The sequence below is a fragment of the Schistocerca cancellata genome, chromosome 2, assembly GCF_023864275.1.
Source record: "Schistocerca cancellata isolate TAMUIC-IGC-003103 chromosome 2, iqSchCanc2.1, whole genome shotgun sequence".
Classification (NCBI taxonomy): Eukaryota; Metazoa; Arthropoda; class Insecta; order Orthoptera; family Acrididae; genus Schistocerca; species Schistocerca cancellata.
Genome location: NC_064627.1, coordinates 450,281,800 through 450,307,791, shown reverse-complemented (window position 1 = coordinate 450,307,791; position 25,992 = coordinate 450,281,800). Strand labels below are relative to the sequence as shown.

The 25,992-nt window shown below is 38.9% G+C and overlaps 2 protein-coding genes across 4 annotated transcripts in view; one reads left to right on the top strand and one right to left on the bottom strand.

Moving 5' to 3' along the window:
• On the top strand, positions 1 to 25,373 carry LOC126161945 (ras-related GTP-binding protein A). Its single transcript, XM_049918125.1, has 8 exons — positions 1 to 249; positions 17,048 to 17,147; positions 17,244 to 17,310; positions 17,388 to 17,610; positions 17,790 to 17,885; positions 23,057 to 23,271; positions 23,383 to 23,498; positions 24,609 to 25,373. The coding sequence occupies exons 1-8, from the start codon at positions 238 to 240 to the stop codon at positions 24,701 to 24,703; spliced, it is 924 nt and encodes a 307-aa protein (XP_049774082.1). The 5' UTR covers positions 1 to 237; the 3' UTR covers positions 24,704 to 25,373.
• Positions 23,508 to 25,992, bottom strand: part of LOC126161944 (phospholipid-transporting ATPase IF-like) — a 633,423-nt gene continuing 630,938 nt past the window's right edge. For all 3 annotated transcript variants that reach the window (XM_049918123.1, XM_049918124.1, XM_049918122.1), the window contains one exon: positions 23,508 to 24,000. The gene's annotated coding sequence lies outside the window, so the exon portion shown is untranslated. The remainder of the gene's footprint in view (positions 24,001 to 25,992) is intronic.

Sequence of the window (25,992 nt, the reverse complement as noted above, 5' to 3'; positions counted from 1 at the left end):
GACTGTTACGTTAGACTGTGGACTGTGCTATCTCGTTGTCACGTGCTTACCTAATCTCGTTGCCATTGATATGACTATGTTTGTGTTTAATGTTATCTCTGAGACAGCCGGGAGTGTTTGAGTAATGGTGTAAATAATCACAGGTTGTGCTTGACGTTTAAGAAGACCAGTCTCTGCTAATTCGTGGGCCTGCGGGCAGAAAGCTTTTGCACAACGTCGAAATTTACGCCAGCCATCATGAAGAAGAAGGTAATTGTAGATTTTCATAACAAATGTGGTACGGTAATGTTTTACAGAAAATACATTTCTGTAGTCTGTTTTTCTGAAAACAATGTGTTAAATTAAGGATGATTATCGCATCTATTTAAATTACATATTACGCTTACATATTTGTATCTCCCCAACTCTCTTGTTGACATATAGTTCAAGTATTATTATGTGCTGATAATCTTAAGAGAACACTTACAGCAACCTGCGACATCCTTGAACACTACCTTACGTACGTACTTAATTAAGAAATGGGAGATGACTTCATATACATGTAGAGCCCGAAAATCAACTTCAAGTAAAAAATGTAGTATATTTGCTGAAATGCCCATGTCTGTGTATTCGATGCATACTTAGTAGTTTCCTAGTTGTTAACTATGAGTAAACTGAAGTCGGTCGGTAATGAATGACTGTTGGAATCTCCGTGTATGGGAAATGACAGGAAATAGATCTTCAACTTCGCCCTGCTTACCAAGATGTTGTAACTGTTGATTGATTCTGCTTCCTTCCTTCAGCAGCACCGTTGTTGAACTGTTTGGGAAAGGAAGACAATAAGTTTGTGTCGCAGTTAGCGATATGTTATTTATGTTTCTGAACGAAGGTTCCAAGATACCTGGCTGTTTTTGGAGTCGGATCCAGCTGATGACAGTGGTAAACAGAAGTTTGCTACAGTGTCTTGAGCTATTGTTAGCGACAAACAATTCTCTGCCTGTATTCTAGACTTGGAATGCCCATTGTGTGCAATGATATGAAACTGAAAACATTAAATAGCTGTTCACTGTCTGAAACTCATAATTCTGTTCATCATATAAATGGAGTGGGACCATAAACACACTGAATACTGATGAGACCACCATTTGACAATGTAGGAAACTTTGTGCTTGTTGATACCACCCACCTGTTTTGACATCATCAAATGGTGGATGTAAACCACTATTTGGAATCCAATATGCATAAAATATGGGCCATACCAAGAAATACATTAATATGTCACAGACTGTCACTATCCAATGTAACCTGCATGTCTGAGCACATAGAAGATAAATTCATCAGCACACCTTACATACTAAAATACGATATAGAAACCAAAAAGATATTTATTCTGTTCTATGCATTTATGGCCTGACAAACACATCATCATTTCATCAAAAGTCGTTGAGCTCTAACATGAGTTGGTATAGCCTATTTAGTCCAACTATTACAAGTGCTGGACAAGAATCTGCTCCAGTTGACAAGAAGAATGGACAGCATAGGTAATGAGATGATGTTTTTCGTAACTACAGGTCCATATTTATTTATTTATTTATTCATCCATAGACCATTCAGTACAACAGTATTGGACATGCTAGATACATTCAGAAATAATATGATCGTAGGCTATATGAAAAAGATAGGGCAGCAAGTCAGCTATGGCCTAGTCAATCTCCTTAGAAAATTGGGGAAACCGTTGCGAACACAAGTCAGGATGCAGAGATGGGTAAACTGTGGGATATAATAGGCTTATGAAATTTCGATGAAAAAAAAAAAATCCTGAGAAAGTGAAAATACATTAACATATCACACAACACTGCTGAAAAGTACAACATACACAAGAAGCTTCAAGTGAATGATATAATTAAAACATGCAACTTTTCATATAAAATACCTCTGAAAAAATAAAACACATGAACACACTATATAACACTGCTGCACACACTAAACATGCCAGCATTAAAGCCATCACACCTAGTACAGCACTTTCTTAAACATTTAGCACTGCATCTGAAACAGGGCAAACAGAAAACTAATAGCAGAACATTCTTTTGCAAAGACAGATCGTATAGGGTACATCAGTTAGCAGAATCAGAAGACCTCTATGTTAAATGAGGGCCTGGTGTTCCTGTAAGCTAACAAACTCACTCACATTGCAAAAATTTAAGAAATGATTTTAACTGTGCCCTAATAGCCATTCCCTTCTCCAACTTCTTTATGTGGGGTGGTTGTGCATTATAAAGAATAATACTATAATGGCTGATGTGTATTTGAGTACAAGTTGTTTAGATTTGATTAGATTCAGCTTTCGTTCCATAGACCAGAGTTGATTCTCATGGGTGAGGAACATGTCAGAATGTATAACATAAACATGCTCTGTGTGGATACTACCATAGTTGTGAGTATTATTGTTTGGTGTGGAGACTCCCATAGTTGTGAATATTAAAACTGTGGTTATTGGAGTTGGTTTGTGGATCACCAAGTTTACTTCTTATCAACACACATCTGAATATGAACAAGGATGGCACAGCAAGCAAATAAAGCTTATTAAATAGGTGCTTGCAGTGAGCCTTAGCAGAGCTTCAAATAGCCTTTTATTGTAATGAAAAAATTTCATTGAGTCAACTATTTTATCACAGAAAATTATTTCATACGCTGCTAGGGACTAGAAGTAACTAAAATGAGCCATTCTAGCATCATCTAAGGAACAAATGTAAGAAATAATTCTCAGAGCAAAACATGATGAACTAAGTCCGTGGGAGACATTAGTTGCTTGGTCTTTCCAGTTTGTCTTGATCAAGATACATTCCTAAAATTTTTGTGCATCATACCCTTTCCAACTCAATTCTGATCACTGCCAATTGTCTTAGTTTTGATTCACCTTGCCAAATTTTCTTCACATTAAAGATGAATCTGTAGACATTTAACTTTGATTGCAAGGACTTGAGGGCTTCATCAGTTGTTGAAGACAGAGATACCTTAATATTACTCTGTATTATACTAGTGTCATCTGCAAACAGCATGAGCTTGGCTACAGTTCACAGGTGCGTATATCATTTATGTAAATAAGGAACAAGAGGGGACCTACCACACTATCTTGGGGTACACCCATTTCGACTTTCCTTGGATGAAATACTAATCTGATTTTATGATTATAGTGAGGTGATGTGAGCTCCAGAACCTCTGATTTATTTTGCAAGCAGTGAAGGAGACCCAGAAGAATTTTAGAAATTGAATTAAAAGTTGGGGACAGGAAATAAACATTTTGATGTTTGCTGATGACATAGTAATTCTACAAGAGACGGCAAATGACGTTTTAAGTCAGTTGAATAGAATGGGTTACTGCTGATTTTTATTTATAGGCTTTGGGCTGTGGTCCAAGGCATATTTATCTGCCTAATGTTTTGTCTCTAGCACTGAGAGACAAACCGTTAGGCAGTGAAATATAGCCTAAAGAGCATAAAACAAAAATCTCCAATGGTGCAAATACCAGCCATGAAAGCCTGTGTTACAGTGGATGATGTCTTGAAAAGAAGTTGTAATATGAACATCAACAGAAGGAAACAAGGTTAACGGAATGTAGTCAAATTACAGCAGGCAAATGTTGCAGGAGTTGGGTAAGAAAATGAGACATTAAAAACAGTAGATGAGTTCGTTAAATGGACGGCAGAATAACTGATGAGGGCTGAAGTATAAGGGATATAAAATGCTTATTGGCAATAGCAAGAAAAGCATTTCTGAAAAAGATGAATTTGTTATCATAGAATATCAATTTAAGTGTCACAATGTCTTTCCTGAAGGCTAGATAAGAGAATAAATGAGTTTCTGAAATGGGTTTGCTACAAAAAAATGCTGAAGATTAACTGGGTAGATTGAATAACAAATGAATTGAAAGAAGGTATATTTTGATAGGATACAGCAAGGCATTGTCAGTTTGATAATGGAAGCAAGTGTGTGTGTGTGTGTGTGTGTGTGTGTGTTGAAGATTATAAAAACAACTATTAAACAACTACCACCATCAGAATAAGCTGTGGTGCTGAAGTGTTATGTGGTCTCATAAACAACATGAATCAACTGTAGTATATTCCTTGAAGTGTGATGTTATACGTTCTGTCAGTAACACCAGTGAACTTTATTTGTGTATTTTGACTGTAGATGTCAATCATACGTTTTGTTTGTAACATGTTGTTTATTTCTTGTGGTGGAGGCTTTGATCTTATTGTTTCTACACCTATGTAAGCGCAGTGGATGTAGCAGTCTGTTGAGAGGAATGATGTTTCAGATTGTGTTGTAACCGAAGCGTCCGATTCCACCTGTCGGCTTTGACCTGTGACGTAAGGCTGTTCTGGTGTGTGACGTCACAACGGTGCGAAGTTTAGTTTGTGAGAGTGGCGTGTTTGTAGGTGTCGTTTTGATGTGATCGGTGATGCTCTCTTGTGGGCTGTTTATGTGGTGTATGTTAGGTGATGTTTTTGCTTTAGTTTGTGTGTGTGGCGTGTTTATAAGTGGCGTATTGTTGTGTTCGGTGGTTATCTCTGGTGATGTGTTTATGGGTAGCATGTTATGTGGCGTATAGGGTTCATTTGCGTGGTAGCATTGCACTTATGTGGTATTGGTGGTGATTGTGCTTTCAGCGGAATATTTTTCAGTGAGTTAACGATTTTTGTTTTGTTATGTCGGCATTAGTGTAGTTTTTTTCTGTTTGTCTTGTGTGAACTTTGGGAAATTGCTTTGTTTATGTCTTTGATAGGTATGGATATGACTGACAAGGTAAACAGTTTTCGGCTGTCGGCCATGATGGCGGACAGTGCGTTGTCTCTAATAAAATTACTTCAGCTGTTCGGCCTGTGAAGTCGTGAAGTGTTCAGTGTGTCGTGAAGAAATGAGGGTTACTAAAGTTCCGGCGTCTTGGACCAGGGACGGCTATATGTGGAGATGTTGTAAGGTTAACAGGTCAGGGGAAGTGTTAGATTCCAATTTTGTTGGTTTGTTGTGCTTTTTGAGGTTGTGGTGATTGTGGACTTTTTTTTAGTTTTGGGTTTCATGATTTGGTATCGGTAGTTTCTGTTGACCAATATAGGTCAAGGGAAGTGTCTGATTCCAGTGGATATTGTTTTTAGTTGATTTTGGGAAGGTTGTGGTTGTTTTGTTTTATCGTTTTTGTCATCTCGTTTAGTGGCATGGGTTTATTTTTAGTTTGTCCCCACCCAAAAACCCCCAATTTTCCTCGTTAGTTTCATTATATTTTTGGAGGAATATGTATTTGATGGTTTTTCGATCTATTATTGTGTTTGTTATCATGTTTACGTAATGGCGTCATAGTCGTGATATGGGAGTTGTGAATGGTCGTTTCCGCCATATTGGTGACGTCATTGGTCAAAGCAGACTGGTGGAATCGGACATTTCTGTCTAACCTTTTTTTATTGGGTCATTTGAACTACTGATACCAGACATCAGTTTAGATGTGTGACATATGATGAATGTAACATATCTCATGTGCACAAACACAATATTGGGAATATTAGTTTTGCATCGGTATAATATTTTGGAATACAAGCTGGGGAGGAAGGGGGGGGGGGGTGCAGATGGATCAGTAGTGTGACCCGAGGTCTAGATTAGCTTTTAAGGGGATAGTTTTATTGCGAGTTGATAAAACCAATGAATGTGAAGTTGAATTGACATAGTGATCTTTAGCATAGTACATGGTCTAGGTTAGATTAAAAGATTACAATTTGACTGTGAGTTGGTGAACCCAACAGATATGATTTTATGAGAATTACTGTAATTCTTGTTATGGCGTGTATGTGTGGATGTTGGATTTCAACAACTCGTTTACGTCTGCCATCTCGATGATGACTTCAGTTATAATATATACGAAAACACCACTGAATCTGACACATCTAAGCTGTAGCCTTGGGCCTAGTTTAGCTTGGAAGGTGACAATGTGGTTGCGTGTTACTGGAACCAATGAATGCAATAGAACAATCTTTTTCTAAATATCATTGTGCATGCCATAGTTACATTTCTGGCCGTGATCAAAACCACCATAACTCCTCTTTTCTCTCTGTGGTTACGTGTTAGTTTTTTGTATGTTTGATAGCATAAATAACAAAAACATGCCCAGCACAAAGTCCATCCATCCTGTGGAGATCTCAGAAGTAGATTGTGTTTTATTTTGCTAATATTTATGTTTTGTTAGTGACATTAACCATTGGCCTTTCTGTAAGGCGTGTATCTCTGGCATATTGATGACGACATAAACATCTGATCTTTTCAGTATTGCATTGTTAACTAATCCCACTTTATATTTACCAGACAATCTCCTAGGTATTCATTGTTCACCACAACATTGTGTTGTACGATAAAACTCAGCACTTGTAAAGGCATTAGAATAAATTGAGCTTTAAGGCTTTCTATTTCTCCATACCAAAGTCAATTAAGAGTAGTTAAATTTTAAAAGTTCTTATTTCTTAATAAATCAGTCTTAATGTGAATATCTGAGCGGAGCACTTTAGGGGTTCAAGAGAAAGAGAAAGGCCTTTGCTGCAAGAGGGGCCACACAAAGTGAGTGCAGCCATACAATACATACAAGTCACCAGCTGCATCACTGTTTTCTACATTAAAATTAGCTTTTATATGGGATACAAGTTTCGTGTAGTAACACAATCAATTTGGAAAATAAAATAAGAATAAAAACAGGGTTAGAACATGTTTGAATAATTGCTCTGGATGCTATTCAAATTTAAACTAAAGAATGATGTTCTTTTGGAGTTCTAGAAAGGTGTGGACCATGTAACTGCTTAGTGTGAGACCAGATAGCTGTAATTTCAGGGCCCTTACATTTTTCTACTGAAAGAAAGATCTACTGATAATTTTAAGGGTTTCAGTACTCTGATGGTTATACATACATGTTTGTTGCAAGTAATATATCTCTACTCCAACCAATTTCTCAATGCAGATTATCAATAATAGGAATAAGAACAATCTACATACAGACCTAAAATCACTTACCTTGTTCCAAAAAGGGCTCCAATATTCAGGAACATACGTTTTCTATAAATTACCAGCAACCATCAAAAACTTGGTTTCAGACAAAGCACAGTTTACACAGAGTTTGGAAGACTTTTGATAGGCAACTCCTTCCACTCTATAGATTAATATTTTAACAGGTACTGTTAGACCAGCTTAAGTAAAAATTCTGTTAGATTCCACTTTTGACAGCACAACAGTCAAGGTCAGGCTATGTATTTTGTGTATGATAAATTTATTAAAAGTGCATTACAGTGTTTTATTCTGACATTGTACCAATTCTGTAAATATTAGCAGTTCCAGTTTATTGTAATATATTCATCTATTTCGACAGTCCCCTGAAAAATGATCAGGGTAGTAAGTATTATATTCAAATGTTTTATGTTTTTTTATGTTATACTTTCTGACATGTTCCACACCCACGAGAATCATCTTATTTTTGGGTCTATGGAATGAAAACTGAATCTAATCTAAGCAACATGTCAGTGTGAGCTAGTGATTTTTGTAATTTTTACTACTGGTGGCCTTGATATCTTAAATAAATGTATACAATAGTGATCCAGTTAAATCTCTGACTTCTTTGTTTAATTTTAGTCTGTGTTACACATTCTGCTACTGTTAAAAAGAATTTGTTGGATTTGCTAGTTAATGTTTTCACCTTTTCATCTCTCTCACAACTAGTGTGAGATAAATCCATTTCAGTTACCACAACTTTTATTGCTTCTGTGTAATAATGATGCAGAGAATCATTGCCTTATTAGATTTTTGTCTTCCAATCCATGTTTTTGCTGTTGTGATTACATAGTTGAGGATGTTACAGGTTTATTAATTTTTCTATGTACACATTATTAAGATTCAAATTACTAACCATTCATTTCGCAAAGTTCCATTCAGACTATCACTGACTAACTAATTCTGAAGTAGTCTATAACTGACAGCAGTGGAGAACTGATTGCGTCACTGGACTAGCATTCAGGAGAAGTAGTGTTGAAATCTCCATCTGAACAACCAGATTTTAGTTTTTTGCAGTTTCCCCAAATTACTTACACGCAGTGCCAGGATTCTTCCTCCGAAGAGAGCACAACTGATTTTCTAGCTATTCGTTTTCAGTCTCGTGCCCCATATTCAATGAGCTCATTATTGACAGGATGTTAACCCCTGAAATCACCTCTTCTTGAAGCATGTCCATGTGTGAGAGAATTTCATAAAAATTTTGCTTGACAAACTACTGTATACTACCATTTCTGTAAATAGCATTTAAATGAATTATTACAAAGAGGTTTCATCTGAACAGCAGTTTTTTCAAGAATGTATGATGATATATTTTAAAAGAATTCCCCCCCCCCCCCCCCCCCCCAGTAAGATTTACCACAAAAGAAAAGATTAAGTTGTAAACTTCTAGGATGCTAGAGGGAAAGTGGTTTAGGGATACCGTTTGGCACAAATATGTCATATTCTTCTACTTGAGTAGTTTGAAATGGCAGGGTCCCTACCCTGAATGAGAATATTAACACCTGGAGACAGAGACCGAGCGTAGCTCGAGCGACACACCTGTATTCAAAAGACCACACTTGAGTACAACTCTGGCTGCAATGTTCATTACGCACAAGCCATGTATCGGTCAAAAACTGGTCTCATTTCATATGAGAACAATGGAGACATTTTGCTACCTGTCACTTGACAGGTGCTGTCATCTGTTGAAAGAGACATTAACATATGTACCAGCTGCTGTCACAGTGGCTGAGCCGATAAGTGATTGCTTTGATGTAATTTTGTGGATGTACTTGTTAGGTATTACTGTTTGCTACAAAAATGTCAAAGCAAAAAATTTCGATGCTCAAGGGGAAGATATTGCTCAATAACTCACTTCGCTCTTTTTAAGGACTAATTATACTTTCTGTCTTCATTATTTTAATATTTTTGATCTATCAAAGAGCTGAAGTAGACATGAAAAATAAATCTTGCGGCTTGGTTCTTTTCTGGCATGTGCTACTCTTGAAGATATATCAGATACACATGTGCCAGTAATGCTTTAAATAACGGCACAAATGGCCGGTTTTTGTGGTCAGATATTGCTTTAAGTGACTGGTTGTCAAAGTGTTAAACATAGCACATGATAAATAGATACCAATTCCTAATTAAACATGTAGCTTCACAAGTTTGTGGACATACTTGCAAACAGGTTACATTAAGCAGATATTTCACTGGGCAAGTGACGCGGGGTGTTGATCCATCTTGTATGAAAACAAACAGTTGCACACTTCCATAGCAGGAAGCACATCTAGTACAAGGAGGTCTCAATAACAAATAACATGCAGACATCATGGTACAACCAACAGGTCCTCTGGGAGTATTCTCCTCAAACAAGAACAGATCTAGAATAAAGGTGCGTTTCAATCCACACCACAGTAATACACAGCGAGTGCAATGGCACTTTGTGCACAACACATGGTTTAACACTATCCCAGATTAGCAGTTCTGTGTATTTACTGCACCCTGTAATGTAAGATATGCCTCATCTGTCCATAGAGTATTGCCTGGCCCCATGTCATCATCTTCGACCCATGCCAGAAACCAAAGAGCAAATTCAGAACATTGCTGCTTTCAGTTGCTGCACCATCTGGAACTGCTGTGTGTACCAGTGTAAAATAGACCATGAAACGTTTTGTGCTATTGTCCTTGGGGTGGATGATTCTTGTGACACTCCACAAGCACTAGCTCTACCCAGAGCACATGCTGCATTGTCAGTTACAGGAACAGCAACCTCGTCAATAAGTTTTACCGGGATAGGGTGCCTTCCTCTTCCAAGTGACACACAAAGCTCAGCCGTGTTTCACTATCATCTTTAAACCATTTTTGGATATCAGGCCTCTCCTAGGGCTTTTCAGTCAGTGATATTCTCTTAATGCAGAACTGTACAAGGTCTGTTCAAAAAATTCCAGAACATTTATAATTTCGCCCCAGTGGTGCGTTGGAGTGAAATGTGGTTGGCATCCCTGGACACACCTGTGTTTAATGTGCAACTTCAGGAAATTTCATTTTTGTATGTTTGTTAGTTATTGTTCAGTGCTGTATAGAGTAGAATGTTCTATTGCACAGTTTGCGAATTTCGAAATGGCAGAGTTAGAGGAGAAACACATCTACATTAAATTTTGCTTGAAACTCAAGAAAACATTTACAGACACGCACCAAAGCCTACAGTGATGGATACTTAAGCTGTACTTGGTGTTAGGAATGGTACATACAGTTTAAAAATGGCCGGATGGAAGTTAAAGATGACCCTCTGTCAGGACACCTTTTGATGTCTACTGATGACACTCATGTCAGGACCGTCAATGAAATTGTGCATGCCAATCAAAGACTGACTGACTGAGAGATTGCAGAAGAATGTAACGTTTCAGTTGGATCATGTAATGAAATCGTGACACAGCATCTTGAAATGCATCTTTTTGTCCCAAGTTCATCCCACACCTTATGAATCAATACCAGAAAGACCATCCTCTCGCAATCTGTGAAGAACTTTTGGATCACGCAAATGCAAATGAGTTGTTTCTTAAGAGAATCATAACTGGTTATGAGACGTGGATCTATGGTTATGATGTTGAGACCAAGGTCTAGTCTTCACAATGAGATGGGAAAGGTTCTCCAAGACCACAAAAAGCTCATCAGATCAGGTCAAATGTCAAAGCCATGCTGACACTATTGTGTCTTTGAAGGATTAGTTCATCATGAATTCATGCCACAGGAATAAACTGTTAATGGATGATACTAATGGGAAGTGTTGTCACCCCTATCTCCACCCCTACCTCTTCCGGTCTCTCTAGGCCCTGCACTCCTTGACCTACAGAAGAAGGAGAAGAAACATAAGTCCCTGGGACAATGCCCCTCTGGTGCCCCTGGAGGTATCGACTCTCCTTTGCCACCTGAGTCTGACCTCTTGTTTATGGATGTCACCCCTCCCTTGTTTGTGATGGATGGTGATCCAGTAGCATGACCAATTTGAGCCCATTAGCTCTCATTTGGATCCCCATTCTGTGCTTATTCGATGGTATTTTAACAGATGTCGCCTTTGGGAGTTGCATTCCCTTACTTCCTTTTACTCTGCAGCTTGTCATTCCACAGGAATCTCATTTTACTGATTCTCACTCACTGACCCTTCGTGGGTTCTGTGCTGTCTGTCAGAACCAGATCTACCCCTTGAGGGCTTCAGGTGTCTTGCAAGTTGGGTCATATGGACATTGTTAGTTCATGGATCCTCCTTCATTGGTAGTGGTTGCTGTCCAGGTCCTCTCGGATTCTGCTTCTTTCTCCCCCTTGAGGATTTTAATGCCTATCATTTCTTGTGGGGCAGTACTGTGTTGCATTGTCGGCTTCTCATAGACTAGTTCCTTTCAGCCATCACCTATGCCTTCTTAACAGTGGTTCCCTTCCCTGCTGGGTGGCCTTTGTACAAATCCATCGGTACTCGTGGAACACTTGGCAACACACTTTGCGATGGTGTCATCATCGGCCTCGTACGTATCTGGCTGCCTTCCTCCTCCAGCAACAGGGAGCCAAAGCTTCCCACTTATATTTTACTGCTTGTTGAGTGGAATCCTGCTGTGAACCTTTTATTGAATAGTAACTTCTAGTGGCCCTTTCCTCTTACCACAATTCAGCCCCTGGCTCTGATTCTATCCATAACCAATTGTGTAAATACCTGAATCCTCCACAGTGATAAGATCTCCTCTGTATGTTTAATCGTATTGGGCTCCAACTGTTTCCCTCTGTCAATAGAGGACAGTATTGTGATACTTGCCCATAATCCCAGTAAAGACCCGTCGTCCCTTGATAGTTACCAGCTGATCAGTTTGACCAGCATCCCCTGCAAGTTATTAGAATGGATGGTGACTTGTTGACTCTGTTGTGTCCTTGAATCTCAGGACTTTCTGTCTCACTACAAGTGTGGCTTTTAGGAGGGATGCTCTATGATTCAACATCTGCTTCAGTTGGAAACTGCAGTTCAGCAGCCCTTTTCTCAGCACCGCCATCTTGTCACATTTTCTTTGATCTTCGTAAGGCCTGCAACACAACTTGGCACCATCACATCTTACTTACACTCCATGGGTGTGGTCTTTTATTCACCAGTTCCTGTCCCACCAGTCATTCAGGGTTCTCAGTTCTCTGCAGACCGAGGAGAATGGCATTCCCCAGGCTTCCGTGTGGAGTCTCTCTCGTTTCCTGTTCACTATTAATGGACTCATGGCCTGTGTCAGACCAGTGGTCACCACTGCTCTGTATGTGGATGATTTCTGTATTGGAGCTAGTTCCCAATCAGTGGCCTCTGCAGTGTGACAGCTCCAGGATGCCATCCAGCATCCCTTAAATCATGGTGGTGCATTTCTGTCACTTTACTACAATCCATCCTGGTATGGAACTCTACTTCGACGACCAATGCCTGTCTGCAGTCCCCCAGTTCCATTTCTTCGGGGGTCTTCTTTTTGACAACAAGCTTACTTGGTTGCCCCATATCTGGCTTCTGAAGATTGGCTGTTTCCATAAACCCAGTGTCCTTTGCTTCCTTGCCCACATGCTTTGGAGCAGCAGTCGTTTGACGTCCACTTTATGGCTCAGCTGCCCCTTTAATACTGCTCTTCTTGGACCCAGTTCACCATCTTGATATCTATTTGGCCACCAGTGCCTTTTGCACCAGCCCAGTTGATAGTCTTCTGGTTGATGCTAGGATCCCTCCCCCTTTCTGTTCAGCAGTCACATCTCCTGGTTTCCTGTGCTATTTCTTTCTGCTCTTTTCCTGCTAAGCCCTCCAATTCTATTTGTGGCTCTGGGACGTCACCAACCCACTGCCCATCCTTTGGTATGTTTACCAGTTGGGTTCTCTCCCAAACACACCCCTTGTTTAGTCCCTTGGCCATGGATTCAGATGATTCTGTTTCTAGTTCCAAAAGGTTCCAGTGCTGTTCTATTGCTTGTTCTGCCTGCTTGTATGGGAGTTTCAGGATGCTGCTTTTTCTTACACCAACGGCTCTAAATCTGCCTATGGGATATGCCTTCAAATCTTCTGTTGGCACAGAACACCATCTCTCACCTGCAACTTGTGGGGCGTTTACTGTGGAACAGATGGCAGTTTACCAGATCCTTTGCTTTATTAAACTGTCTTCTTCACCCGAGTTTTTGTATGTGTGGACTTGATGAGTGGCCTTCTGGTGGTTTTTCCGCCAACGCTTGGTGTCTGCCACCCATGACCTTCTCAGCAATCTTGACCATTCTGCTCGTTTGGTTGTGTTCCTCTGGGTTCCCAGCCACATGGGTATCCAAATGAGCTTGCCGTTTGTCTGGCATAGGATTGGCCAGCCACCTACCCCTTCCTCTCCATGAGCCCTTAGAGGATAGATTTGCTGTTTCGTGTCAAATTTCTTTTCGCTTACTCATGGGCCAAATCTTGGTTGGGCCACCCCACCTTTCTAATGAACTTCATGTAATTAAGAGGACTCCTGCCACGTGGTGTTGTTATAACATCTTCTGCCATCTTTGAGTCAACCATACCGGGTTGACTCAAGGTTTTCACTCTGTAATGAGCTCCCGCCCCTCCTTTTGTAGCTATGGGCCTTCCTCATGGCGATCCAACTGTGTGAGGTGGCGCAGTGGCTAGCACATTGGACGTACACTCGGAAGGACGACGGTTCAATCCCACGTCCGGCCATCCTGATTTAGGTTTCTGTGATTTCCCTAAATCGCTCCAGGCAAATGCTGGGATGGTTCCTTTGAAAGGGCATGACTGACTTCCTTCCCAGTCCTTCCCTAAATCCGATGAGACCGATGACCTCGCTGTCTGGTCTTCTCCCCCAAACAACCCAACCCATGGTGATCCATATTTTGCTGGACTGCTCCCACCTTTTGACCCTTTGAACTAAATATGCCCTCCCACTCTCCGTGTCACAAGTGTTAGGAAACGACCCTCTCATGGTTACATCCTCCCAAATTTAAGTTCCTGGATTTCCTCCCAGAGCTGGAGTCTCTTGGTTAATGTTGGTGTTTGTTTGGGAAGCCTTCCCTCTTGCCTCCATGCCAGCCAGGTATTCTCCCCCTCTTCCCCTTTATTTGATCTTTTCTTTTATGATAGTTAGTTCTTCTGTCTTCTTCCTATGGTGTTGTCCTCATTGTGTCGTGGTCATGGTATGGTTTGGGGATCAGGGTGGGTTGGCGGCAGTGCCAATGTCCCATCACATGTAGCACCTCTAGGGTGCCCCCTGCTCTCTTTCTCCCTCCCCCCTCCCTCTCCTCATCTTTACTTTCCCTGCCACCTTGAAGTTCTTTTGTGTCTTTTTTTGGCCAGTTTCCTTTCCCTTCGAATTTACTGTGCTGTTGATGTTGTTTCTTCCGTAGCTTATGCCGCCTCGGATCGTGGGACCGATGACCTCACTGTTTGGTCCCCTCTTCCACCCCCTCACTCCAGTCAATCAACCAACCAGCCTTTCACAAATTTCATTGAGTGAGAAGGAAAACTTTTTTACAGGTTCCTTTCAGAATTGCTCTCTGAGGGCACTGTATAACACTTCATCCATACTATTATTAAGTGAATAAAGGACAAAAAAATACACTATGATCAAAAGTATCCAGATATCCCCAAAAATACACGTTTTTCGTATTAGGTGCATTGTGCTGCCACCTACTGCCAGGTACTCCATATCGGCGACCTCAGTAGTCATTAGACATCATGAGAGAGCAGAATAGCGTGCTGCGCGGAACTCACGGACTTCGAACGTTGTCAGGTGATTGGTGTCACTTGAGTCATACGCCTGTATGCGAGATTTCCACATTCCTAAATATCCCTAGATCCAATGTTTCCCACATGATAGTGAAGTGGAAACATGAAGGGACACGTACAGCACAAAGTGTACAGGCCGACCTCGTCTCTTGACTGACAGAGACCGCCAGCAGTTGAAGAGGATCGTAATGTGTAATAGGCAGACATCTATCCAGACAATCATTCAGGAATTCCAAACTGCTTCAGGATCCACTGCAAGTACTATGACAGTTAGGCAGGAGTTAAGGAAACTTGGATTTCGTGATCAAGCAGCTGCTCATAAGACACACATCAAACCAGTAAATGCCAGATGACTCCTCACTTGGTGTAAGGAGTGTCGACATTGGACAACTGAAGAGTGAGAAAACAGCGACTCATGAAGGTCGCTGTCCTTATCCATCCAGCCCCCTCCATGTTCGCATTCCAGCACTACACAGCCGTCATTTCACCGCCGCACCCAGTTTTTTAATTTCCTTTTTATTTCTCCCTTTCTGCTACTCCCCCCCTCCCCACCTTCTCTCCTGCCCTCTGTCTAAACTGCAGCACTTCACTGTCTGCCACCCCCGCCATACTATCTCTCCCCCACACTGCCCCAGCCTCCTCCTTACCCCCATCCAGTAGCCAATCCCATCATGCACTGGTGATGCTGCTCACGCTGTGGTTTTAGTTGCCTGAGACTGCAGACGTGTGTGAGAGTTGCATTTGTGCACCTGTGTGTGTGTGTGTGTGTGTGTGTGTGTGTGTGTGTGTGTGTGTGTGTGTGTTGTTGTTTTTGTTTTTGTTGACAAAGGCCTTAATGGCTGAAAGCTATAATTGTGTGAATCTTTTTGTTGTGCCTGTCGTGACTCACCATCTACGCTGTATGGTGAGCGGCAACTTTCCTTCTCAATATTGTTACATTCCAACCTGGGTTTTCCATTGTTTTATTATAATAGAAAGGTGATTGCACCACAGTAGGCTTTTTGGTTGTCATATCCACCTCTTTGTTGCCGTGAATTATGCCATACTGTCCTCCCAAAAATCTGTTAAGGGCTAGACAAGAACCACACAAAATGAATAATATGTTTTTGATTAACCCCCCACCTCTGTGACCAGTAACTAAAGCCTTTCACAGTGTTTGGTACCCAAAGAAAGGTTATTTTCAAATCCCATGATGTAGTTACAGAGGGAGATTGTTACAAAAAGATGTGGAAACCTCACTGTCAAACTTTGGAAAGAGCATGCTGCCTGCAGTTCCCCTCCATCACAAAAAAAAAAAAAAAAAATTAATGAAGTGTGTACTGCCCGCTCCTCCAAATTCTTGTGTTAGTTGTAACTGGTGGGTTGCTATTGCAGAATCATGAATAAATAACATTTTTATTGTATGGGTAAAACTGTCCGTTATTTAACTTAATGAAGATAGCAATATACTGAAATTTGTAATGTTTAAATGCTTATGCTGTGATCTGTAGTAACTATAATGAAATAAAAATCTGTGTTTCCTGAACAGCAGAAGTTCAGCGAACAACTGATGACAGTAAATTACTTTGTCAGTATGCTGAACATAATTCCTTTTTTGACACTGGGTAGGCAGTCATTGCTTTACAGCAGCAGATGTTATTGTGCTGTCAAAACATTATCAACATTGGGAGACAGAGTACTTGTAGAGATCATGAATATGTCATTCAGTCTACATTTAAACCATAGTTGAAGGTGGTTGCCCTGAATTGAACTATTGATTGTCAGAATAAAATAATGCCGTAGATGAAGTAATTTACTGTCTAGCAGAGTTCACACGATACTGATCATTAAAGGAAAGCTAAAACTGTGGAAATGCGGTACAGACATCTGCCTTTCATATCCATTGTCCTTGACAGTTCGAGCAATCTACACATTTCTCATAAAGTTTCTCAAAGCTTCAACTTGTCAACTTTCTCCTACATCCTTATTTACAGAACTTTTAGTCCCACATTACAGTGAGGGTTTGTTTAGGCAGTGTTGAAAATACTGATAGATACTGGACTGAAGCTGAAGCTTTTGAGTGAGTCTGTAAGAAGTATATGGATTACTCAGTTGCCAAAAGTAGGAATCTTACTTTAACACCCAGTTGTTACAAGGTTTTGAAATACTTTTTCTTCATTGTTAACTATATTATTTGTTAATGTGATTTGTGCCTTTTAAACACACACATTTATCATTAACATTGTGTTGTTTCAGGTTTTGCTTATGGGTAAAAGTGGGTCAGGAAAGACCTCAATGCGATCCATAATATTTGCAAATTACATTGCTCGAGATACTCGACGATTGGGTGCTACAAGTAAGTAATAGTGTTTTTTCCGATGTTGATATCGCATATTGTGCCAGTAGCAGTACCAAATACTTTATTTTTTAATAATGACTTTTTTTATGACAGTTGATGTTGAGCATTCACATGTACGCTTCCTTGGAAATCTTGTTCTCAACTTGTGGGACTGTGGTGGGTAAGTTACTGCTCTAACCTTTAATGTTATCTGGTAACACCAGTATGAAATCGCTGCATTTGCCCCTTTGTTTTTAGGCAGGAAGCTTTTATGGAAAACTATTTTGCTAGCCAGCGTGACAACATATTCCGAAATGTTGAAGTCCTAATATATGTCTTTGATGTTGAAAGCAGAGAACTTGACAAAGATATGCATTATTATCAAAGCTGTCTTGAGGCCATTCTGCAGAATTCCCCTGAGGCAAAAATTTTTTGCCTGTTGCATAAAATGGACTTAGTTCAAGAGGATCAGAGAGATATGGTATATAAGTCTGTGGCTTTCTTTGTTTGTCAACTAATTTTTAAATATAGTTTTGATGTGTGCGGCTTCTTATAAGTTATGTATATGGTAATCTGTAAGTATATGACTGTGAAATGTTAAGTTAGTTTTCAGATTATTTTTTTAATTATGAACCACTTTTTTATATCGGAATGCTACAGATCTTCCGGGAACGAGAAGAGGATTTGAAAAAATTATCGAAGCCACTTGAATGCACCTGCTTTCGCACATCTATCTGGGATGAAACATTGTATAGGGTAACTTTCAGTGACATAATTTTCCTTTTATATTGTTGTTACTGTGTTAATCAGCTTTAGTGGTTATGTTTTCTCCAATTTTACTTATGTTAAACATTTTGGCCAGCATATTTATTTATGCTTGTTCAGAAATCTATTGTCATTGCTCCAGCATAATTAGTCAATTTTGACTTTGTTCTGTTGCAGTATTATTTGGTGCACTGAATGGTGTCCAGGCTCTTAATTATAAAAGGTATTGCCACAACATGTGAAGTCATCACCTCCTTTTAGTTGTTATTAGTAAACAAGAGTTGAGACAAGTGTGGAAGATTCTCCCATGACAGATGGGGGTAATTGCTTGGACTTTCATGTTACAAAATTCACTAATGGGTATCAAAGCAAACCTATGTATTAAGTTTTGAATGCTAGATCTCAGCTATAATTTCCATTTCTGTAGAGAGGAATATCTTGGGTACCTACCCATATGTACTAGCAGTTCTTAAAATCTACAAACATGATACAGAATTTTATTTTATTTTGTCCTCAATATACAACTTTTGTGAAGTAAGACAAAGGAAATCTTGGTGCATCAAGTAATGTTTTGACAGAACAGAGACAGAATCTAGAATTGATATCATAGCAATGTAAAAATGTGTTAAGGCGAGTGTAAACAAAAATATGTTTTCCAGTGTATTCCTTCGCACTTGCTCCAAGGTAAATTTTTCAAATCATTGGTTGTTGGAAGTGCTGTGGAATAAGGTTGAGAACTTTTAAATACAAATCAACTTTGCAATTATTTAATTAAATAGTTACTACTAGGTACCAAATGGCAATAACTCAAGCAGAACTGACAGTAAGAGATTAAGAACATTGCTGAATCTCTAGCAGTTGCAACTTATAAATAGTAAACAAAACAAGAAAGGGCAACTACTTGCTTGTTTCACTGGTGGTTGGCAGATAAAAACACACAATAACATGCAAACTTTACCAATATTCATGTTACCTCTTTCTTTTTTAGCAGAAGTTCAAACTCATCATGCTTTCATGGAACACTACCTACAATTCTCCTTAAAAACCAAACCCACTACGTCCTTTCTAATCCTTTTGGCCAGTCCTGTTCTCACAAATAATTATTTTGCATCAAATGCTAAATCTATAACCAAAAATGTTGTTCAGTCAGCTCAAAACCAGATTTTTTTCTACCTTCTCTTGCCATGATACCATCCTATGCTAATTAGGTTGTGGGCCAATTACAAGAATCCTTCCAACACACAAACACCTGGAATCCTTTGTTTGGTTTAGACTTGCTGACATCATCTTTGTGGTCTGGGTACATAGCAGGGATAGCCTTTGCCCTTACTTTCAGAACCTCAATATGCACTCGCAAATCAGTTCCCCTAGCTCTTTTTAACCAAATAAGCTGTCTCCATGGATGTTTCTCTCACACATACAAACACCTCCCTTTAAAAAGTTTATATTCAAGACAGACGGAAAACAGTACCTTCATTCTGACAACAGTCACTCACTCCATATTAAGCAGTCCTTCTCCTACAGCCTTCAACATGCAAGCAGTGCATGTGCAATGAGAAGCAGGTGTTACCCAAATGTGCTAGTAACCTTTCCAGGTCCTTTGCAGATGGGTAATATCTTGTGTATTTAGTTCAGAAAGAGATGTTCCCCGCCATCTCTTTCCGTAACACCAAAACACCGTTGACATGCTCAATTAGCGCAATATTCTAACCCATCCCTAAGCCAACTCTGCTTATTCGCCACATGGTACATTCCTTTGCGGACAATACAGTTGTGCAAGATCGTAATTTCCTACTGCTATTCAGTCACGGGCATTTCCTACTCTATAAAAAACAGGATTGCATGTGAAAGGAGCTGTGTTATATACCAGCTGCACTGCAATCACTGTGCAACATTCTGTGTTGGGATTATTGCAAATCAGCTGTCTATCTCCAAAAACTCCAAAATCTCCAAACTTTAACCACAAATGAGATCATGAAGTTGCCGTTGTGCTGAGTGTAGCACCACCAATGCTTTCAAATTGATTCTCTAGTACATGTGTCATTTGGATCCTCTTCCTCCTAGAACCAGCACCAGTTCATCTGAGCTACATAGATGGGAACTATACCTCCAGTGTATCCTCCACTCTGTGAATCTTCCTGGCCTAAACCTCTGCCAGTCCCCTTAAAACCCCTGTACATGTACTCTCACTCTTTGCTCTTCTGTCATTTTGTACACCACATCTGCTTTGCCCAATCCTTGTACTCACCTTGCCCCCACACCTCTCTACCTCTAAGTCTCCCCTCCGTTACACTTCGCCACCCCCCTCCCCCCTCCACTCTTATTTGTTTTGTGATTGTCAACTTTTTCAGGCATACCAGCTGTCCCACTATCATGCCTTCCATACCCTTATCATGCTTTCCTTGTCCCATACTTCTTATCTTCCTCATAGTATCCATACACCTTCCGTCTTCCCCGGCGCCTAACTGCCTGAGCAACCTCACACAAGCCAGTATCATTGTGGTTGTGCATTTGAATGTCTGTATTGTAGTATGCACATGATGCTGTTTACTGAAACTGGGAAAACAGTGGTAGCTCAAAAGCTGATGAAATATTTGTGATGATACTTTATTTCTGTGTATCGTGCCTCAACCACATACAGAAAGGTTAGTGCCTTTCCTTATTTTTGTTTATTTTTTCCTTCCTGAAATTTCAGTTATTGTAATATAACTCAAAATTAGTTGTTTTTGGAACAGAAAGGGAAATGGGGAAGTAGAAAGAAAGGCTAATAAGTAAACAAGGCTGACAAATTCACCCCAAACTGGGAAGTGGAGTCAGAAACTACAATGAGGTTCCACCACTTGTGACACTGTATTACTTACTACAGTTACTGTGTGGAGCTGGGAAAGTCACTAAGCAAGCCAACCAAATAATGAACAGGGTCAAGTAACATGTACCAAAGTATTATATTGCAAAGAGCTTCATTCACTACACTGCAGTGGCATCTAGTAAGCCATGCTGGGTATTTGAAGCAACTCATGAGAGGCTGTACCTCCTCTAACACTGGCTCACTAAAGATTATGCCCATTATATTCTCCATGGTATCTTACGTAAATGGGACTAGAAGATACTGGTTTGAAAATTATTAACACATTTCATTTCAAGTCTGAATTGATATCGAGGTCATAGGATACTTTTGAGCTAACATTCAATATTTAGCATACATAGTATCAATAATGTCCACCTCGTAGCTGAGCAGTGCAGCTGACTACCATTTGGAAAACCTATGTACAGTTCCCAGTACTTCCATGGATATTTTTGGTGCAAAGAACAGGTTGTATTCAGCCTCCTGATACCAATAGAGGAGCTCCTCGAATGAGTAGTGGCACCAAGGCTCACAAGACAAGCTGACAAGCCAAGAGAATGATGTACAGCCCCATGGCTCTCCTTACTACAGCCAACAAATCATGTTATTCAGTTTGTACTTTGAGCAAGCAATAAAGGGAACCAAAGAAAAATTTGGAGTGTGAATTAAAGTTCAGTGAGAAGAAATAAAACCTTAGAGGTTTGCTGATAACATTGTAATTCTGTCAGAGAGAACAAAGAACTTGGAAGAGCAGTTGAACGGAATGGATAACGTCTTGAAAGCAGGGTACAACATGAGCATCAACAAAAGCAAAACAAGGATAATGGTACTAGTCAAATCAGATGGAAATAGTCATATCGGATGATGCTGAAGGAAGAAGATTAGGAAATGAGACACTAAAAGTAGTAGATGAATTTTACTATTTGGGCAGCAAAATAACTGATGATGGTTGAAGTAAAGAGGATATAAAATGTAGGCTGGTTATGGCACAAAAGCATTTCTGAAGAAGTGAAATTTGTTAACATCGAATTATAGAGTTAAGTGTTAGAAAGACGTTTCTGAAGGTGTTTGTCTGGAGTGTAGCCATGTATGGAAGTGAAACATGGATGATAAACAGTTATGATAAGAAGAGAATAGAGGCCTTTGAAATGTAGTGCTACAGAAGAATGCTGAAAGTTGGATGGGTAGCATGTAAGTAATGAGGAGGTACTGAATAGACTTGGGGAGACAAGGAACTTGTGGCATAACTTGATTAAAAGAAAACAAGGGATCACCAATTACATATTGGATGGAAAGGGGGGGGGGGGGGGAACCTTAAGAGGGACATCGAGAGATGAAAACAATAAACAGATTCAGAAAGATGGAGATTGCAGTAGTTATTAGGAGATGAAGATGCTTGCACAGGATAAGAGTAGCATTGAGAGCTGCATCAAACCAGTCTTTGGACTGAAGACAATAGCAACAACAACAACAACTGCAGTAGCATTATAACACAGTCCTCAGGGGGCCGATCGTGTGTTTAGTTTTTTGTAAGAGTACCAATAATGATTTGCCAGGAATTAGTAGGTCGAAGATAGTAGTTAAACTTGAAAGAACCACTTACGCATTAGGTATAGAAAGGCAAAAAAAGTGTGGAAAAGATGGGGACAGGGAAGGAGGATACATGATGTAACTGGGGAAATAATAACAATGAAGTTTAATATAGAAAAATTGACACTAAAAGGGAGGGAAGAAATACTGTGTAACTGAGAGGGTTAGGGTGTGAAGCCCCATGTAAATTTAGACATAATGGACAACACGTTAAGAGCCATTCCCCAGCTTTTTGTAATGCTAGTGTGGGAAGGAGGAATACAAATAACCAGAGTGGTGAAATACGAACCCATATCTTAGTTATATTCCATAACATGTTCATTAATGCTTTGTATTTGATTTTGTAGGCTTTTGCAGTATTCTGACTAGAGCACATATGCTATGGTTTATTTAGAATGTGTCTCTCATGTTGTGCCTATCAATATATGCCATTACATTATTAGTATCCTGACTTTTGATTTTTAGTTAGTTGTTATTTCTAACTTCTTTTTCACTCACTGCCTGTCTTCTAATCCAGTGTTTGAAATGATTCACATTTCATTCTTGCATATGTTGATATCACAATATCTTTCTCTTTCTTCTGCTGAAGGAATTATTTTAAAGTTCTACAAGCTACAGATTAAAGGCTTTATTCAAATTAATTTGTAAGTCTGGCTTCAGTATTTTGTCTCTGTAAATGTTTGTATTCATTTTTGACACCCACATTAGTAATGTTTTTTTGTTGTAGGCATGGTCTTCTATTGTGTACATGTTGATACCAAATGTGAAAGAACTTGAACAAAGTTTGAATCTGTTTGCAAATATAATAGATGCTGATGAGGTTCTTCTGTTTGAAAGAGCAACATTTTTGGTTATTTCTCATTGCCAGCGTAGGCCTCATAGGGATGTTCACAGATTTGAAAAAGTATCTAACATTATTAAGCAATTCAAACTTAGCTGTAGGTAAGTTTATTGTAAGTAAGTGCACTGTCTTTCCTGAGTGCGACAATTTATTGTGAATACCTGTGGATGTAATGTGACAATTCCAGTACTAACTTTTGTTATTATCAACAGCAAGTTAGCAGCACAGTTCCAGAGCATGGAAGTAAGAAACAGCAATTTTGCAGCTTTTATTGATGTTTTTACATCTAATACCTATGTAATGGTTATTATGTCAGATCCAGCAATACGTAAGTATATCCAGTGTGTTGTACCTATTGTTGTTAGTTTGTTTATGGGTGCTGTAAAGGAATAAATAACTGATACTGCTTTAAAAAATACAAAATTATATTTCAGGTATGTCGATCTCATAACTTTTTACAAATAAATATTATGGAATGTTCTCTCTCACATTATTTACAAATGAACATTATTTACATTCTTCATCTAATATATTACAGTTTCATAAAATAAACATTCATTTACACAGCATTCTTAAATATAATTATCAGTGAAAAATTGTATACAAATCTGTACAGATTGATGACACATTACTTGTACAAAAAATAGGAATACTGATACAGTAATTATTCATTCTTAGCATGATCTACATGCATTAATCACAGCAAGAAAACTCAACATTGTTCATACACAATGATTGTACACTTTTCACTATAAAAAACATGTACATGTGATTGTACTCAGTCAAGAGCAGTCTTTTTCATAGTTTCCATACTGTAGTTTTGATTTTGCCTGTAAACAAAAAAGAAAAATTGTTATTTTACGCGTGCAGAAATATTTTGGAAATATTTACATCAATATTTTAGAGGGGCACATAGGAGTTTTCCCCACCATCAAGTAAAGTTTAATTCTTAATCAAGTTAATGATGTAAGTTAATGAATGTAAACAGACTGTATCTTGAAACACTGCACCAGATTTATGCATTCTGCGATGCAAGCTAATTGTTTCAACAATTCCTCATTGTGAAAAAGCCTTTATCATTGTTTCTCATTTAAAATCAACTGGAATTTATATTTCTTCTGCTTCTAGGTTTCCATACCTCAATTGATAAAAACAGCACGAGTCCTAATCACACTTAATCTAGTTTTTTTAGGATCCTCTATTTAGTCCTTTTTCTCAGCATAGTTAATTGCAAATATTTAGACCATCCATTGCACTTTGATAGACAGTATGTTTTGGACAAGGTCATTTCAGTATTTAATGGAAATAATACTTTGAAATATAAAATGTTCCTTATTGTTGTTTGATAATTTTTACACTAATATTACACTGTAGTTGATAGCTTGTAAGAAACAGCAACATTTTTTCTAGAAACTTATTTCATTTTCTGTTTTTTCAGCTTCTGAGGCTACACTGATAAATATTCGCAATGCAAGAAAACATTTTGAAAAGCTTGAGAGAGTAAGCCAAGCACAGAGTGCACTCTCTAAATAAGTTGGTCCGGACACACTTTGAGATTAAAACGATCCTCTACAATGTAAGGTGTCATAAGCATATTTATGAAGCACACCATGTGGTAAAAGATTCATAAAGCAAGCATGAATCTCTACGCCTCGAATCTGCTGCGTGTGATTTCATTGTGCTATAATTTATCATATGTGTGTGTGGCTATTGTTTGAATTATGACTTTGCAATAGTTTTGTAGCAAAATCTTCCAGTCTGCATTTTCTTTAACTGTGAGTGGCTTGAAGTATGTGGTCATAATGGGAAAGAAAATTTGCTTTTATGAAAAAAGCCACTGCTTGTCAAATATGCTACCGGTCTTTCAAAATGTTGAGAGAGAGAGAGTGAGAGAGTGAGTGAGTGCTGTATTTCTTGTATTTCTCTGCTCTCTATTGTATATTGGTGCTATTAGAAATTCTATCAGTGAAAGCCAAGGAATCACAGTTTGCTACATTTCTTTCTGCAAATTTTTATATTGATATATTGGAAGTATTTGATAAGAGACATAAACATTTGTTGTTGCTGTCATAGAACAGCTGTTTGCTTATTTACTACAAACAGATACTGCTGATGGTTGCATGTGCATCTCATTGTTGGGTAGTATAAATTTTATATGTGTTACTTCAATGTATGCCAATTGTTGTTAAATAAAAAAAAAATATAATTTGCATCTTACTAATGCTTGATTTGTGTATCATACATATCACTCAGCCAGGCACACCGGTAACCTGGTTGAGGAGGACTAACTTTGTCACATGACCAGGTACAGTCATGTTTCAGTGCCAAGTAGGACACATTGTCACCTTGTAGGATGAGCATGAGAAGAGTTCAGAAAAAGTGAATTGCAGAAAATGCCTTTACGTAAAGCTGTGGTAACTTGCTTAACCACTAATTCTGCTGACAATAAAAATGAGAAATATGAGGTAATGAACAATACAAGGATGGCGATGGAAGGTACAAGAAAATGATGACAAGCAAATGTTCAGTAAGTTAATGGTATGCAAATCTTGCAACGAGGGACATTACGTGGAATGGAGCAGGATTCATGTGCCTGCCCCAAAGCAGAACAAATGAAATGACACAGTTTATATTTTATTAAGTGTATAGATAAATGTATTATTACACAGCAAATTCTATAATATTTTGAACAATACAAAGAAAACTGTCTTTGCAAAAAGTTCAGAACTGTTGCCACTCAGAACTGGACTTCTAGGCTAGCAAAGAAACTCTGAGAAAACTGTTCCTTATATGGGATATTATTTTAAAGGGCACTTGCATGA